This window comes from Eretmochelys imbricata, chromosome 24 (genome assembly GCF_965152235.1).
Source record: "Eretmochelys imbricata isolate rEreImb1 chromosome 24, rEreImb1.hap1, whole genome shotgun sequence".
NCBI classification, from domain to species: Eukaryota; Metazoa; Chordata; order Testudines; family Cheloniidae; genus Eretmochelys; species Eretmochelys imbricata.
The window spans coordinates 14737505-14755968 of record NC_135595.1 but is presented as its reverse complement, the minus strand read 5'-3'; the positions used below and the strand labels follow the sequence as shown (position 1 = coordinate 14755968).

At 47.1% G+C, this 18464-nt stretch overlaps 1 protein-coding gene across 1 annotated transcript in view; it reads left to right on the top strand.

Annotated features, from left to right (window-relative positions):
- Window positions 1–18464, top strand: part of LOC144279948 (IgGFc-binding protein-like) — a 90567-nt gene that overhangs the window by 48305 nt on the left and 23798 nt on the right. Inside the window, exons 23-29 of the mRNA XM_077841653.1 lie at window positions 4222–4792; window positions 6652–7247; window positions 9127–9700; window positions 9954–10147; window positions 11000–11141; window positions 11820–12160; window positions 13012–13585. Coding sequence (XP_077697779.1) covers window positions 4222–4792; window positions 6652–7247; window positions 9127–9700; window positions 9954–10147; window positions 11000–11141; window positions 11820–12160; window positions 13012–13585 — 2992 coding nt within the window. The remainder of the gene's footprint in view (window positions 1–4221; window positions 4793–6651; window positions 7248–9126; window positions 9701–9953; window positions 10148–10999; window positions 11142–11819; window positions 12161–13011; window positions 13586–18464) is intronic.

Genomic DNA, 18464 nt, shown 5'->3' with positions numbered 1-18464 from the left:
GCAGCAGTGTTACACTGTTCAGTCATATTCAGCTTGTGATCCATTTTGACCCCCAAATCCCTTTGTATAGTACTCCTTCCTAGGCAGTCATTTCCCATTTTCTATGTGTGCAACTGATTGTTCTTTCCTAGATGGAACACTTTGCATTTGTTACTCCTGGGGAAATTCTGCACATCTGCAGATGTGCAGAATTCATCTGTCTCACATAATTTTGTATTTTCCCACATAAAAAACATTTTGCCGCAGAAGTGCTGCACTTCTGCCTTTTGCCCACCAGAGGATGCTGTGGCACCAAAACAAATGTACTTTATGCAGGAAAATACTAAATTCTAAGCCTAGTGCTTCAGAATTGTCCCATGAGCAGCACCTTGCCCGTGGAGCCAATTTAGGACAGAGTGGGGGCACACAGGGCTGCTGGGGCAGGTCACAGACTGGGGTTCAGAATGTGGGGGAGGGGGAGGGATAGCTCAGTGTCTTGAGCATTGGTCTGCTAAACCCATGGTCATGAGTTCAATCCTTGAGGGGGCCATTTAGGGATCTGGGGCAAAAATTGGGGATTGGTCCTGCTTTGAGCAGGGGGTTGGACTAGATGACCTCCTGAGGTCCCTTCCAACCCTGATATTCTATGATTCTATGACTTGTGGGGGAGACAGACTGGAGCATGGGCTCAGGAGCTAGATGCGTGACAGTGTTGAGCCTGGGGATGTGGGAGGGGGGCTGCAGAGACCCATGGGGATGAGGAGTGTGGGGACAGGGGAAGACGTGCCTGACTGAATGGGAGAGGCTTGGGATCATCCAGGGTCTTCATGGGGGAGGCTTCCTAACAATCTCACCCACCACAAAGAAAAACCTCCCACTAACACCCTCCCAGTTCACTCCTAGGCTCCTTCTCTCTCCCTGAGGTCCTCCGTTACCCCTGACTCCCCCAAGCCTTTGCATTGCTTCTGACAGGTGCAGAAAATACAGTTCTGTATTGTAATTTAAATGAATTACACAAAGTTCTCTATGAATATGCCTAGTAAGGAATCTATTTGTGAAAAAACAATTTACCAGAATCTTTTTTTTTTGGTCTGTATTGCTATAGACATACTTACTGTCAGATATTTTTAAATAAATTACCAAAATAATTGACAGGTTTCAGAGTAGCAGCCATGTTAGTCTGTATTCGCAAAAAGAAAAGGAGGACTTGTGGCACCTTAGAGACTAACAAATTTATTTGAGCATAAGCTTTCGTGAGCTACAGCTCACTTCAAATAAATTTGTTAGTCTCTAAGGTGCCACAAGTACACCTTTTCTTTTTGCAAAATAATTGAAACTGGCATGATTATATTGTATTATTTTGACAAATAAGATATGCAGAATTTTGCAGAATTTTCAACCATTTTGTGCAGAATTTTTAATTTTTTGGTGCACAGAATTCTCCCAGGAGTAATTTGTCCTTATTGAATTTCATCCTATTTACTTCAAACCATTTCTGCAGTTTGTCCAGATCATTTTGAATTTTAATCCTATCCTCCAAAGCACTTTCAATCCCTTCCAGCTTGGTATTGTCCACAAACTTTATAAGTGTATGTTCTATGCCATTATCTAAACCACTCGTGAAGATATTGAGTAGAACCAGACCCAAAACTGATCCTTGCAGGATCTCCCTTGATATGCCCTTCCAGCTTGACTGTGATCCACTGATAACTATTCTCTGGGAACGGTTTTCCAATCAGTTATGCACCCACCTTATAGTAGCTCAATCTAGGCTGTATTTCCCTAGTTTTTTTTATGAGAAGGTCATGTGAGACAGTATCAAAAGCCTTACTAAATTCAAGATATACCACATCTACCTCTTCCTTCCCATCCACAAGTGTCCACACTTTCACAGAGTGCTCTCATCCCCAATGGGGCACCTCCTTGTGGCTGCAACTTGGAATTAGCTCTGCCTTTCTGAAGCCCCTTCCTGTGAGTGCTCACTCTCTGACACTCTCTCTCTACCCAGACACGATGGCTCTCTCCTTGTGGCTTGGCCCTCCAGCTAGGTCACGGTAGTTTCTCCTTTCTGGGAGGTTTGTGTACCAAGTGTCACCAACTGTCCCAGGCAGTCTTCCAATTCACTGCCCCTCAATGGTGCCACATCCCCAGTGGCTGGTAGGGGAACATGGGCTCACCCTCATCTTTGGGTTCCAGCCCAGGGACCCTAAAACCAGCAGCTAAAGTCTACCCTGTCCCGTGCCTTGTTTCTGTTTCCTTGGATTGCTTCCTACATTGCCACTATCAGTCTCCTTCTCTACCCTTCTCCGGGTATACCCTTCCCTCCTGGCCAAGTCCCCTCTCTCCCTAGCCTCAGAGACTGACTGAAGACCTCCTCCTTGCAGCCCCCTTCTGCCCTCAGCTACCTTGTTAGTACCAGCCCACCTGTTCCTGTTCAGGTGAGCTTCAGCCTTTAGTTAGTTCTCATTGCTCCCTGGCTCCTCCTCCAGGTACATCTTAGATGGTTAATTGGCCCGTCTAGCCACCTTAACCCTTTCAAGGGCAGGTGTGGGGTGAGCATTCCTTCACAAAAAGAAAAGGAGTACTTGTGGCACCTTAGAGACTAACCAATTTATTTGAGCATAAGCTTTCGTGAGCTACAGCTCACTTCATCGGATGCATGCTGTGGAAAGTTTAGAAGATCTTATTATATACACACAAAGCATGAAAAAAATATCTCCTCCCACCCCACTCTCCTGCTGGTAATAGCTTATCTAAAGTGATCACTCTCCTTACAATGTGTATGATAATCAAGCTGGGCCATTTCCAGCACAAATCCAGGTTTTCTCACCCCCACCCCCACAAACTCACTCTCCTGCTGGTAATAGCCTATCTAAAGTGACCACTCTCCTTACATTGTGTATGATAATCAAGGTGGGCCATTTCCAGCACAAATCCAGGGTTTAACAAGAACATCTGAGGAGGGGGGTAGGAAAAAACAAGGGGAAATAGGCTACCTTGCATAATGACTAAGCCACTCCCAGTCTCTATTCAAGCCTAAGTTAATTGTATCCCATTTGCAAATGAATTCCAATTCAGCAGTTTCTCGGAAGTCTGGATTTGAAGTTTTTTTGTTGTAAAATAGCGACTTTCATGTCTGTAATCGCGTGACCAGAGAGATTGAAGTGTTCTCCGACTGGTTTATGAATGTTATAATTCTTGACATCTGGCTTGCCAACTGTGCCCACATATCTATTCATGGGACACCACCACAGGGCCTAATAACATCAGCCACACTATCAGAGGCTCATTCACCTGCACATCCACCAATGTGATATATGCCATCATGTGCCAGCAATGCCCCTCTGCCATGTACATTGGTCAAATTGGACAGTCTCCACGTAAAAGAGTAAATGGACACAAATCAGATGTCAAGAATTATAACATTCATAAACCAGTCGGAGAACACTTCAATCTCTCTGGTCACGCGATTACAGACATGAAAGTCGCTATTTTACAACAAAAAAACTTCAAATCCAGACTCCGGCGAGAAACTGCTGAATTGGAATTAATTTGCAAATTGGATACAATTAACTTAGGTTTGAATAGAGACTGGGAGTGGCTTAGTCATTATGCAAGGTAGCCTATTTCCCCTTGTTTTTTCCTACCCCCCCCCCCCCCAGACGTTCTTGTTAAACCCTGGATTTGTGCTGGAAATGGCCCACCTTGATTATCATACACAATGTAAGGAGAGTGATCACTTTAGATAAGCTATTACCAGCAGGAGAGTGGGGTGGGAGGAGATATTTTTTTCATGCTTTGTGTGTATATAATAAGATCTTCTAAACTTTCCACAGTATGCATCCGATGAAGTGAGCTGTAGCTCACGAAAGCTTATGCTCAAATAAATTGGTTAGTCTCTAAGGTGCCACAAGTACTCCTTTTCTTTTTGCGAATACAGACTAACACGGCTGTTACTCTGAAACCATTCCTTCACAATGTCAGTAGTATCCAGCAGAGGTGTGAACCTGGAGCACTGGGGGACAGAGAGGAGGGAACTGCAATAGCTAATGCCAAGGGAAATACAAGTCTGGTTAGAGCTTGGATTCAGGCAAGCTGTAGGGAAGGAAGCAGGCAGGACTGGATGAAGATTTGAACAGAGGTGGATTATTGTTGTAATCATGGGCCAGAGCTCTGTGCTGGGGTGAGAGGTTCTACCACAGGCGAGCGATGTTTCACATCTCATGTGTCTTGCTTTAACAGATGAACAGTTTTCTGATGAATCTTCCCTTCAACCTCATTGATAAGAAAATCACTGTGTATAGAAAGGGCTGGGCCACAGTGATCCAGGCAGACTTTGGTCTCACCGTTACCTATGCCGGGTGGTCAGGACGCACCACGGTCACTCTGCCAGTCACCTACGCGGGAGCCGTGTGTGGTCTGTGTGGCAACTTCAACAGTGACAGGGACGATGACATGCTCATGAGGGATGGCACGCTGGCACCAAGCCCCATCAGCTTTGGCCAGAGCTGGAAGGTGGGCGACCTCCCAGGATGCTCTGCAGTAATGATACCCCCATGTGCAAGTGTAGAGGCTATTGAAAAACAACAACGAGGTAGCAGAGGGCAGTGTGGGCTCATCCTCCACAAGAGTGGCCCTTTCAGAGGATGTCACAGCAAAGTGGACCCCCATGGATACTTCGTAGACTGCGTGTATGGCTATTGCGTCCTCAGTGGGCGGGAGAGTAACGTCTGCCAGGCCCTTGCTGGCTATTCCGAGGCATGTCAGGAAGCTGGAGCTGTGGTGCATCCCTGGAGGACGACGAAATTCTGCTGTGAGTCCCCCGTGCTCATTGCTGCCCCTATGGGGATCCCTGTTCCAAGTTGGCTGGTAGATGTTGGCTTAAATGCTGAGCTCATCAAGTGACATAGAACATTTCTTCATGGTCACAGGAGCCCAAAGTATGGGCACAGCACAGGCACGGGCCCTAGGAGCTGCCCCCTCACCAAGCCCCTATCCACGTGCTGCACCCCAGGCCAGAGAGGCGCTGTCGAGAGATAGAATCATAGAAGATCAGGGTTGGAAGAGACCTCAGGAGGTCATCTAGTCCAACTCCCTGCTCAAAGCAGGACCAACCCCAACTAAATCATCCCAGCCAGGGCTTTGTCAAGCTGGGCCTTAAAAACCTCTAAGGATGGAGATTCCACCCCCTCCCTAGGGAACCCATTCCAGTGCTTCACCACCCTCCTAGTGAAATAATGTTTGCTAATATCCAACCTGTACCTCCCCCACTGCAACTTGAGACCTTGTTCTGTCATCTGCCACCACTGAGAACAGTCTAGCTCCATCCTCTTTGAAACCCCCCTTCAGGTAGTTGAGGGCTGCTATCAAATCCCCCCTAACTCTTCTCTTCTACAGACTAAACAAGCTCAGTTCCCTCAGCCTCTTCTCATAAGTCATGTGCCCAGCGTCCTAATCATTTCAGTTCCGCTGAACTTGCTCCAATTTGTCCACATCTTCTCTGAAGTGGGGGGCCCAAACTGGACGCAATACTCCAGATGTGGCCTCACCAGTGCCAAATACAGGGGAATAATCACTTCCCTCGATCTGCTGGCAATGCTCCTACTAATGCAGCCCTGTATGCCGTTAGTCTTCTTGGCAACAAGCGCACACTGCTTACTCATATCCAGCTTCTCATCTACTGTAATCCCCAGGTCCTTTTCTGCAGAACTGCTGCTTAACCAGTCGGTCCACCCTGTAGCAGTGCATGGGATTCTTCCGTCCTAAGTGCAGGACTCTGCACTTGTCCTTGTTGGACCTCATCAGATTTCTTTTGGCCCAATCCTCCAATTTGTCTAGGTCACTCTGGATCCTTTCCCTACCCTCCAGCGTATCTATCTCTCCGCACAGCTTAGTGTCATCTGCGAACTTGCTGAGGGTGCAATTCATCCCATCATCCATATCATTATTAAAGATGTTGTACAAAACTGGCCCCAGGACTGACCCCTGGGACACTCAGCTTGATGCTGGCTGCCAACTAGACATGGAGCCATTGATCACTACCTGTTAAGCCGAACAATCTAGCCAGCTTTCTATCCACCTTATCGTCCATTCAGCCAATCCATACTTTTTTTAACTTCCTTGCAAGACTACTGTGGGAGACCGTATCAAAAGCTTTGCTAAAGATGTAGTGGTGCCCTTCATAGCCCATCTAGTCCTTGGTTTATCTGCTGATACTGGGATATAATTAGAGCTGGGACATGGTGGTGACTCACTAATTGAGATGTCTGTCCACTAGGAACTGGTCTGGGAACCCACCAACTCATCTCCCATAACCCGTCATCTGGGAATGAGTTTTAGGCACTATTGACCTGTATTCAAAACAAAAAGCTCGTGGTGAAAAGGTCTGCAGAACACTCCCAGTCCATGGGCCCTCCATTCCCTATACCTTGACCTTGGTCCAAATTGGAAGCCTAGCTTTAGGAAAGAGATTACCTGTATCCCACTGCCTGATTTGTTTGGAACAACCAGTTAACCAGACCTGAACGTGGATTACAGGTGGTGCCTTTTATTATTTAACCAAACCAAGGAAATAGAAAATTAGGAGCTTAAATGAAATTGCATCTTCTAGTAACGTTCCTTTTTACACATTACTAACACACGATGTGAGCTAACTCTTTGTTCTAATTACAGCTCCGTCCTGTCCCCTGAACAGTCACTATGAATTCTGCAGCAGCAGCTGCGATCTGACATGCAGCAACCTCTATGCCCCGCTGCAATGCACGACCCAGTGTAAGGAAGGCTGCGTGTGTGACAAAGGCTTTGTTCTCAGTGGCGACAGCTGCGTCCCCATTTCCCAGTGCGGATGCCTCCACTGGGGACTTTACTACCAGGCCGGGGAGACCTTCCACCCGAGCGGTTCATGCGAGGAGCAGTGCGTGTGTCAGGCTGGTGGGGAGGTTGTGTGTAAGGCATTCTCCTGCGGCACTGGTGAGCAATGCAGGGTGGTGGACGGCATCCAGAAATGTCACCCATTTGGATCTGCGACCTGTTCTGCCTCTGGCCATCCCCACTACCTCTCTTTCGACGGGGTCCCCTTTGACTTCCAAGGCACCTGCACCTACATCCTGGCCAAGACCTGCGCCGATGCCAGTCACCTTACACCATTCACTATCAGTGTAGAGAAAGAAGACTGGGGCAGTGGGAACGTCTCCATGGCCAAGCTGGTGTCCATCCAGGTGTATGGGATCACACTCACCCTGCTGCAGAAGAAACAGGGGCTCATCATGGTAAGTCCTTCTCCAGATCTTCATTTAGATTGTTCTGTGTGTCCCTTTGTGGCCCAAGGTTTCTGCATGTGGTCTGCCTCCGCTTCCCCTCTTGGACTCCTCAACAACTCACAAAAGGCTTTTACAAATCCAATAGCAAGAGTCCTCCCAAGGGTCTCATTCAAATAGGAGTTTTCACATACAGCCATTCACTTCCTTATCTGGCCATTCCCAAGCATTGCCTGACTGCCGTCTCACTCCCCTACTTTCTGGTTTCTCTGTGGGAGCCTACTCACTGCCAGCAGCCTCTCTATTCCCCTCTTTCTCTCTGACAACTCTCTCTGCTGGACCAGGAGCCTGGCTTCTTCCTGCTTCTCTTAAATGGGATGTATATGATTCCTGCTCAGATGTGCCTACTTAGTAATAAGGGTTGGCTGGCCCCAGGCCCACTGAGGGGCAGGACACCCTGCTACAAGGTTCATATACCAGGCTCATCCACATGGTATTTAAGCCCCTCCCAGAAACACATTAAGCAACGTGACTAACATCTGCCACATGTTTGTTCTCTCCTCCTCTCCCCAGGAAAGATGTGTGTGCAGTGGGGTGTTTTGTTGTGGATTTTTTTATAATGATAAATGTATACGCATGTTGCCATATATATATGTTGGAGAAAGGTGGTCTAAGAACGTACCTTGCACTTGGAAAGGAAGGTGGCCAGGTTAGTGAGGGTCCTTACTTCCTGAGACGGTTCATTCCCCAGACTTGGACCAAACTCCTAATAAAGCTTTATCTCTGGCAGAGACAAAGGTTATCCTTATTGATGTGATTTCCATTGTGCCAATGGAAGAAAGTTGTCAACCACAGTCTTCAACCTGGGGGTTTAATTCATCTTTTAGATAGCCTGCTCCCAGGCCATTGAGCGCCTTGGGATAAGGACTGAGAACTTGAACTGGATTCCTTGTTCTATGGGAGGCCAGGGGAGAGAGCAGAAGACAGGTTTAACGTGTACAGCAGCCAGTGTTGCTGAGGAGGCATGCTGCAGAGCTGTGTAGCACTTGAATATTCCTAAGTGCTGAATGCTTCATGCCCGGGTATACCAGCTTGCAATATAGTCCAGCAGGGAAGCGACAAAGCCGTGAATGGTTGAAGCCAGGTCATCTTCTGTCAGAATGGGATGGAGTCTCCTACCCAGCTAGAAATGGTAGAAAGTGCTACTCAGGGATGCTGCTATGTCAAAGTATGTCTTGGGTGAGATGAGCATCCTCCAGCTCAGCTCCATCTTTGCCTCCCTTGTTGGTTATACCCCTATTTATGAGTATTAATTATTTGGTGAACCCCATCCACATACCTCCCATTTTGCAAACATGGGGTAAAATTCCTCCCCATTATATCTCCGTTGGCCTCTATGTTGAAGAATCTGTCCCATGGCATAGTGCCCTGTGAAGCCTGCAGTCTAATTTGGGGCAAATTGAACACAATGCATAGGAAATTGTTTGAGATAGGAGAGGGAGGGGAAGGAAGGAGGCGTCACCAGGGAAGTGAGTTTTCAGGGGCCGAGGCTGGGAGATGGAGAAGAAGTAGGAGACTGTTCTGAGTCCAGGAGTTGGCATGAGAAGGAGCAGGCCAAACATGGGTTGAGGAGTTGGAGAAGATAGAGAGAGAGGATCAGGAGGAAGGGAGGTGCCTGGGAGATGAGATCAGAAATGTAGGCCAGGTTGACAATGTCAAGAGCTTGGAAGGTGAGGACAAACCATTGCAAAGTGAACTCGGGAGTCATGAGTCATTCTGGATTTAACCCATGGCGTCAGTGAGAACTGAATCTCAAAACTTGTCCATAGCCCCTACGCACGATGCAGTGTCCATCCTACCGGCTCATAGGGGAATGTGCTGTCTTTTCCAGGTGGACGGGGTATCCCACAATCTCCCCGTGATAATGGTCAATGGGCAGCTCCGAGCATATCAACACGGCACTAATGTCCTGGTGCAAACTGACTTTGGCCTCAGTGTGAGCTACGACCTGGTTTACCAGGCCAGAGTCACCATCCCAGGGACCTACCAGGGCCAGATGTGTGGCCTGTGCGGAAACTACAATGGACAGCAGGACGAGGAGTTCCTGCTCCCCAGTGGCAGGAGAGTCCCTGATGTGGCAGCATTTGGCTCTGCTTGGGAAGTTGAGATCCCAGGAGCATCCTGTACAGACAGATGTGCTGGAAACAGCTGTCCAGTTTGCGAAGAGAAGAAGAAGGACGTCTTCAAAGGGCGTAACTACTGTGAGCTGCTCACAGACCCCAACGGCCCCTTCGCGGCCTGCCACGGCGCGGTCAGCCCCAGCGTGTATCAGAGCAACTGTCTGTACGATGTGTGCCTGGGAAACGGGGACACACAGGTCCTGTGCCAGAGCATCCACAGCTACGTGACAGCCTGCCAAGAGGCGAAGGTCAGCATGCAGCCCTGGAGGAGCGCCTCCTTCTGCGGTAAATGCACCCACAGTGTAGGAGCTCTGGGACGCACTGGGGAAGGGAGGGGATCAGTGTTACTGAGCATCTTGTTCCAGGCCTCTGGGCTTCTTCTGGAAGTCTTCTGGGTGGGAGCCAACAATCTCACGTTCCCTTAGAAAGGCGCCCTGTTCCTCTCCTCCCTGTCCTGCTGTCCTCTCCTTCATGTCTGTCCCTCTAGGCTGTGGTGTGAGATCTTTCCATCCATCCTTTATTTCTCTCTCTATTTAAGCTGTGAGCTGCCCGGTTAACAGCCACTACGAGGTCTGCGCTGACCTCTGCTCCACCACCTGCTCTGGAGACATCAAGGACTGCCCAGAGACCTGTGCTGAAGGCTGCCAGTGTGACGAGGGCTTCCTCTTCGATGGCCAGGGCTGTGTGACTCTGCAGAGCTGTGGGTGCTTCGAGCATGGGAGATATTACAAGGTACCACCTCAAGCAGTCTGGGTCTGATCTAAACTTTTTTCTCACATATCTTAATCTCTACACTAGACAGAAATAGGGTTTGCTATAGTGGATCAGAGTATTGGCCTATCCGGCCTGGCATCCCTGCTCTGTTAATGCCCAAAGCACCAATAAAAGCAAGAAAATTTGATTCCCTTTGTCTGTTGTGGGGAAACTGAGGCACAGAGAGGGGCTGCTCATTAGACAGCCTCTCTTTTTAATGTTAAGAGAAATAATATTATGAAACAGTAGTTTTTCACACCTTACCACACAGCTCTGAGTTTAGCACTGTCAGAAATTATTATAAATAACCATTTCCAGTTATATTTCCAGTCAGCCTCACTTCAGTCCCTGGAAAAATCATGGAGCAGGTCCTCAAGGATTCAATTTTGAAGCACTTAGAGGAGAGGAAAGTGATCAGGAACAGTCAGCATGGATTCACCAAGGGCAAGTCATGCCTGACTAACCTAATTGCCTGCTATGATGAGCTAACTGGCTCTGTGGATAAGGGGAAAACAGTGGACATGTTCTTCCTTGACTTTAGCCAAGCTTTTGATACGGTCTCCCAGAGTAGTCTTGCCAGCAAGTTAAAGAAATATGGGCTGGATGAATGGACAATGAGGTGGATAGAAAGCTGGCTAGATCATCAGGCTCAAAACCTTTGAGGTTTTTAAGGTCAGGCTTGACAAAACCCTGACTGGGATGATTTAGTTGGGGATTAGGTCCTGCTTTGAGCAGGCGGTTGGACTAGATGACCTCCTGAGGTCCCTTCCAACTCTGATGTTCTATCATTCTATGATTGCGTTATTTCTTCCTTCCCAAACATCCCATCAGCCCAGTGAGACAGTCCTGAGAAATGAGTGCCAGGAAAACTGCACCTGCGTTCCTGCCCGAGGGGTGACTTGCAAAGCTCACAGCTGCACCAGTGGAGAAACATGCCAGATCAGAGACGGCGTCATGGACTGCATCGGCCAAGGTAAAGGAGAGTCACTGATTGAAACATGACCCGAGGGGTTATTGCACAAGGGCTGAGTAAAGTCATTTCAATTATGTCTCCTCACCCTTCTCACTCACTCTCTCTCTCTCCCCGCTTTTATTTAGCCTGGAACCCTGATCCGTAATATTACAGAATTTTGACTTGAAAGATGGAAACACTTGTTGGAAACACTCGTCTCTGCTGCATCCATCTTCTGATGTGCACAGCAGAGCCAAGTGGGCAGCTGTCAGGGAGCTGATCACACTCGTAGGTCTTCTCCCTGGCTGTAGCCTAGGAGCTGCTCTAAATTGGAGCCCACTGGCTGTGGGGGCCATCAGTCAGCTGGGCACTGTCAGTGTCCATCACATCCCAGCCACAATCCTTTGCCTGATCGATGCCGGCATCATGCCCATAGGGGTTGAACCACCTCTGCCACGCATTGCGGGGAAGGAGACACAGGATCTGGTTTTGCTGTTGTCACACACATGCAGAGATTTCCTCAGCATGGGACTCGTGGGAGGTTTGTGAATGATGCAAAGGAAGTGTGTATGGGGATAGAGGAAGAGAGACAGAGGAGTGCATGGTGATAGATTGATATAACAATGCGTGTCGGGGGAGAGATAGACAGATGTTACTGATTAGTCTGCTGTTTGTCTTTCTATTGTCTTTTCCCACTAGATATTCCAAAGCCATCATGCAGTGTGGTCCGCTGTAGGGAAGGAACTATTTGCAAGATGATAAATGAGCAGCCAAAGTGTGTGCCAGTCTCTCGGGGCACGTGCAGGGCCGGGGGATACTTTCATTACCGCACCTTCGATGGCTGGGCGTATGATTTCCATGGCAACTGCACCTACACGGTGGTCAAGACCTGCAGGGATGCCTCCGGCCTGCCCTCCTTCCATGTCATGGCCAAGAGTGAGAACAATGGGAACACACAGGTTTTCTACGTTGGGTCGGTGACTGTCCAGGTGGATGGAGTCACTGTCACAGCAGCCAGGGCTGAAGCTGGCTTTGTGTGGGTAAGTGCTGGGCGCGCAGGTGTGATTCTTTTACTTTTTTATATATATATATATAAATAAAATTCTTCTTCTAAGAACCTGATTGATTTCAGTGTCCTGAAGTCAAGGGATCGGGTCTGTGCTCACATTACTAAGGCAACTGGTTGGTATTTATTTCTCAGTCCTCCCCAGGAAAGCGGGTGAAGGGGCTTGGGGGGATACTTTGGGTGGATAGGGATTCCAAGTGACCCTTTCCTGACTTTTTGGGGAAATCACTTGGTGGTGGCAGCAATACCATCCAAGGACCAGGAAAGGAATTTGTGTCTTGGGGAAGTTTTAACCTAAATTGGTAGCATATAAGCTTAGAGGGTCTTTCATGCGGGTCCCCACATCTGTATCCCAGAGTTCAGAGAGGGGAGGGAACCCTGACAGGGCCAAATCACAATTTCCAGTGAATCTGGACACAAACTTTATCCAAATTTGGATTAAAACATCACATTAGATAGAGCTGGCCTGAGAAAGCTAATTCCACTGGCAGAAAGATTTCAATATTTTGAAAATTAGCTTAATTCCAATATGGAACGAAACTCATAAATTACTACATTTTCTATGAAGACGAATGGAGCCCCAGCTCCAGGTCAGTCCGCCCGGCGGGCTGCCGAGGAGCTGGTGACAGGAAAAAGAGACAGGTTTTGAAATTGGCCTTGTTTCCATCAGATCTCCTTGGAAAAGGAACAATCTTCTCAAACCCCTTTTGATGTTGATGAATTGGAAAATACTAGTGAAAAACTATATCAGAGTAGAGCTCCGTAGATAAGTGACAGACCTGTGCACTCGATTGTGACCTTTGCCCTTTCTTTCTCACCATGAAGGTGAATAACACCAGGGCCCACTTACCCATCTCCCTGAACAATGGGACCCTTCGGCTCTATCAGAGCGGCACCTCCCTCGTCCTCCGCACCGACTTCAACCTCAGCATGTCCTATGACTGGAACAACCACGTGAGGGTCACCGTCCCTAATGACTTCTCCGACAGCCTTTGCGGCCTGTGTGGCAACTATAATGGGGACCCCTCCGATGACTTCGAGACCCCAGAGGGGGACCTGGCTCCCAGTGTCGCCGCCCTGGGGAAAAGCTGGGCAGTGGAAGATGAGGATCAGTTTTGCTGGCACGATTGCATTGGAGGTTGCAGGCCCTGTGCCGCCAGCATAGCCAGAAAGTACAAGGAAGAGGCCTCGTGTGGCCTGATAACCAAGGTCTCAGATGGGCCCTTCAGCCAGTGCCACACCAAGGTGGATCCTACAGTCTACTTGGACAACTGCGTGTACGATCTGTGCCACAGCGACAGCTACAGGAGGGCCCTGTGTGAGGCCCTGAAGGCCTATGCGGACGCCTGCCAGCTGGAGGGGGTCAGGATTGGGGAATGGAGGCAGCTGGCCAGATGCCGTGAGTACAGATTTGTATGCCAAGAACTATGGTCTGCTGGTTAGACCGGGGAGCCTGGGGCTCAGCACTCTTGAGTTCTAGCCCTGGTGTTGGGAGGGGTCGTGATCGAGTGGTTTGGGATTGAGCAGTGATTGGGAAATCAGGACTCTGGGTTCTGTTGTACCCACAGTACTTGTTTGTCCTTGGAATTGCTAAGGTGCCTGTCACTTGGAGTATCTAACGTCCACTGATTACACATGGGAGCGGTGGTAAGATGGTGACAGTTTAAGTCACTGATAAAATCATAGATTCTAAGGCAGTGGTTCTCAACCTATTTCCCATTGTGGGCCGCATATGCAACTCTCTAGGTGTTATATGTGCTGCATCCACACACTATATATACTACCTGTATGGCCTAGAGGATGTCACATGGGCCACAGCGACCTGTGGACCTTGAGTTGAGAACTACTGTTCTAAGGTCCGAAGGGGCCATCATGTTAATCTAGTCTGACCTCTTGCACGTTGCAGCCCACAGAACCTCGCCCACCCACTCCTGTAACCGACCCCTAACCTCTGGCTGAGTTACTGATGTCCTCAAATCTTGATTTAAAGACTTCAAGTTACAGAATCTGCCATTTACACTGGTTTAAATCACCAAGTGACCTGTGGCTCAAGATGCAGCGGAAGGCAAATAATCCCTAGGGTCTCTGCAATCTGACTGGGGGTGGAAATTCCTTCCTGACTTCAAATATGGCAATCAGCTGGACCCTGATCATGTGGGTGAGACACCTGGAAAACAATTGTCTGTTGTAACTCAGAACCCTGCCCATCTAATGTCCCATCACTGGCTGTTGGAGACATTGCTGCTACCACTCACAGATCAGCTACATGCCATTGTGGGCAGTCTCATCACACCATCGCTCCATAAACTTATCAAGCTCAGTCTGGAAGCCAGTAAGGTGTTTTGCCCTTATTGCTCCCCTTAGAATGCTGTTCCAGAACTTCACTCCTGTGATGGGTATCATCTAATTTCAAGGCTAAACTTGTTGATGACCAGTTGATGTCCATTTGTTTTTGTGTCAACATTGGCGCTTAATTTAAGTAACTCCTCTCCCTCCCTGGTGTTTAACCCTCTTATGTATTTATAGAGAGCAATCATATCTCCCTTCAGCCTTCTTTTGGTTAGGCTAAACAAGCCACGCTCTTTGAGTCTTGTCTCATAAGGTAGGTTTTCCATTCCTTGTATCATCCTAGTCGCCCTTCTCTGCATGTGTTCTAGTTTGTGTTAATTTTTCTTAAACATGGGAGATCAGAATGGCACACAGTATTCCAGATGAGGTCTCACCGGTGCCTTGTATAATGGTACTAACACTTCCCTGTCGCTACTGACAATACCTCTCCTGATGCATCCTAGGACTGCATTAGCCTTTTTTTCCCCACAGCTGCATCACATTGGTGGCTCTTAGCCATCCTGTGATCAACCAATACACCCAGGTCTTTCTCCTCTTCTGTCACTTCCAACTGATAGATCCCCAGCTTAGAAGAAAAATTCTTGTTGTTAGTTCCTAAATGCATGACCGTGCACTTTGCACTATTAAATTTCATCCCATTTCTATTACTCCAGTTTTCAAGGTCATCCAGATCTTCTCGTATGGTATTCCGGTCCTCCTCCGTATTGGTAATACCTCCCAACTCTGTGTCATCTGCAAATTTTGTTAGCACACTCCTACTTTTTGTGCCAATGTCACTAATAAAAATGTTAAATAAGATTGATCCCAAGACCAATCCCTGAGGATTAACCTTCCTCCAGCCTGACAATTCACTTTTCAGTATGGCCTGTTGTAGTCTCTCCTTTAACCAGTTGCTTATCCACCTTAGAATTCTCATATTAATCCCCATCTTCTCCAATTTAAGTAATAATTTCCCATGTGGACCTGTATCAAATGCCTTACTGAAATTCAGGTACGTACGATCTACTGCATTTCCTTTATCTAAAAAATCAGTTATCTCCTCAAAGAAGGAGATCAGGTTGGTCGGGCATGATCTACATTTTGTAAAACCATGTATTTATCCCAATTACCATTTACCTCTGTTTCCTTAACTGCTTTCTCTTTCAAAGACCTGCATACAACTGAGGTCAAACTAACAGGCCTGTAGTTTCCTGGATCACTTTTCTCCCTTTCTTAAAAATAGGACCAATATTAGAAATTCTCCCCCAAGTTTACAGATTCATTAAAAATCCTTGCTATTGGGCTTGCAATTTCATGTGCCAGTTGCCTTAATATTCTTGGATGGAGATTATCCAGGCCCCATGATTTAGTCCCATTAAGCTTTTTGAGTTTGATTTCTACCTCAGATACCATAATTTCTACTTCCATATACTTGTTCACATTAGCTAGCCTGCCACTACCCCTAAACTCGTCATTACTCTTACTAAAAACTGAGGCAAAGTATTCTTTTAGGTGTTGGGCCATACCTGGATTATCTTTAATCTCCACCCCATCCTCAGTGCTTAGTGGTCCCACTTTTGTGTCCAACTTTGGGCCCCCCAGTACAGACAGGATGTGGACAAATTGGAGAGAGTCCAGCAGAGGGCAATGAAAATGACCAGGGAGCTGGGGCACATGACTTATGAGGAGAGGCTGAGGGAACTGAGCTTGTTTAGTCTGCAGAAGAGAACAGTGAGGGGGGATTTGATAGCAGCCTTTAACTACCTGAAGGGGGGTTCTAAAAAGGACGGAGCTCGGCTGTTCTCGGTGGTGGCAGATGACAGAACAGGGAGCAATGGTCTCAAGTTGCAGTGCGGGAGGTCTAGGTTGGATATTAGGAAACGCTATTTCACTAGGAGGGTGGTGAAGCACTGGAATGGATTCCTAGGGAGGTGGTGGAACCTCCATCCTTAGAGGTTTTTAAGGCCCTGGCTGGGATGATTTAGTTGGTGTTGGTCCTGTGTGGCGCAGGGGATTAGACTACATGACATCCTGAGGTCTCTTTCAATGCTAATCTTCTATGATTCTATTATTATTCTTTCCTTTTTATTTATATGGCTATAGAAAATTTTACTCTTGGTTATAATTTCCTTTGCAAGGTCCAACTTTGCTTGGCTTTTGGCAATTCTCACTTTATCCCTACGCCTTCTGACCTTCAAGAGGTAGCTTTCCTTCCTGATCCATCCCTTTTTCCATTCCTTGTCGGCTTTCCGCTTTCTCTTAATCACCTGTTTGAGACGTTTACTCATCCAGCTTGGTCTGCAACCCTTCCCTATGGATTTTTCCCCCTTGCTTGGAATGCAGGCTTCAGATTGTTTCTGAAACTCCAAGCCTCCTCCACATTCAATCCTTGAGTTCTTCGGTCCAGTCTACTTCCTGGACCCTAACTAATTCCATTATTATTATTTTTTTTTAAAGTTTGCCCTTTTGAAATCAAGGATCCTAGTTGCAGATCTATTTTTGTTTAAACTGAATTAGTTCGTGATCACTTGAACCCAGGTTGTCCCCTACCACCAGTTCTTCTACAAGGTCCTCACTACTCACCAAATGTAAAATGCCATCACATCTTGTTGGTTCAGTGAGTATTTGGTGAAGAAATCTGTCAGCTATCCCATCCAGGAAAATCTGGGCCATACTGTTTTTGGTAGCATTTTTCCTCCAATCTATATCTGGGAAGTTAAAATCTCCTATAATCACACAATTCCCAATAGTATTTGTGACAAGTTTAGTCACAGAGATCACCTTGGGACTGTCACCTGATGTGCTGAAACTACTTCTGAGCCCATTTTCCCTACCAGCTTGGGACTCCATAACCCTGCCTTGTTGAGCCAGACACACTAGCCTGCTGCAACACAGACCCAGGGTCTGGGCCACGCCCCCAAAGCTGCAAACTTTAACTAAAAACAGCTCAACAGGTTACCTGTCTCCAGCAGCCAAATACCCAGCTCCCAATGGGATCCAAACCCCAAATAAATCTGTTTTACTCTGTATACAGCTTATACGGGGTAAATTTGTAAATTGTTCACCCTCTATAACACTGATAGAGAGATATGCACAGCTGTTTGCTCCCCCAGGTATTAATCACTTACTCTGGGTTTATTAATAAACAAAAATGATTTTATTAGGAATAAAAAGTAGGATTTAAGTGGTTTCAAGTAATAGACAGAACAAAGTAAGTGAAAAAGCAAAATAAAACAAAAAACGCAAGTCTAAGGCTAATATATTAAGAAACTGATTATCGGTAATATCTCACCCTCAAAGATGTTCCAGTAAGCTTCTTTCACTGACTACACTCCTTCCTAGTCTAGGCCCAAACCTTTCCACTGGTACAGTTTTTGTTAGATCCAGCAGACATCTCAGGTGGTAAGCAGGGGTTTTCTCATGACTGGTCCCCTTTATCCTGCTCCACCCCCGTTTATAGCTTTGGCACAAGGCGGGAATCTTTTGTCTCTCTGGGTCCCCACCCCTCCTTCTAAATGGAAAAGTACCAGATTTAAGATGGATTTCATCATCAGGTGACATGGTCACAAGTCACTGTAAGACCCCTAGTACCCATTCCCCATGGGCTGGCTCACAGGTACACAAGAAGGCTTTCAAGTAACTAAATCCATTTACAACTGATTGTTTCTGGAGCACCCTTAATGGCCTCCACTTAATATGTTTACCTCAGTGATACAAGTTTATATTTTATTCTCCTAACTCCAGATCTAGAAATAATACAGGCAAACAATTAGGATGAACACACTTAGTAGATTACAAGCTTACATTACAACCTAATGACACCATACAAGGGGCATTGAGCATACAGCCTATTCCAGATATGTCATATTCTTAAGCACACTTCCACAAAGCATATGGAGTGCAACATCACAGTGTTTATTTAATTAAACACATTAAAGAGGTATCTATCC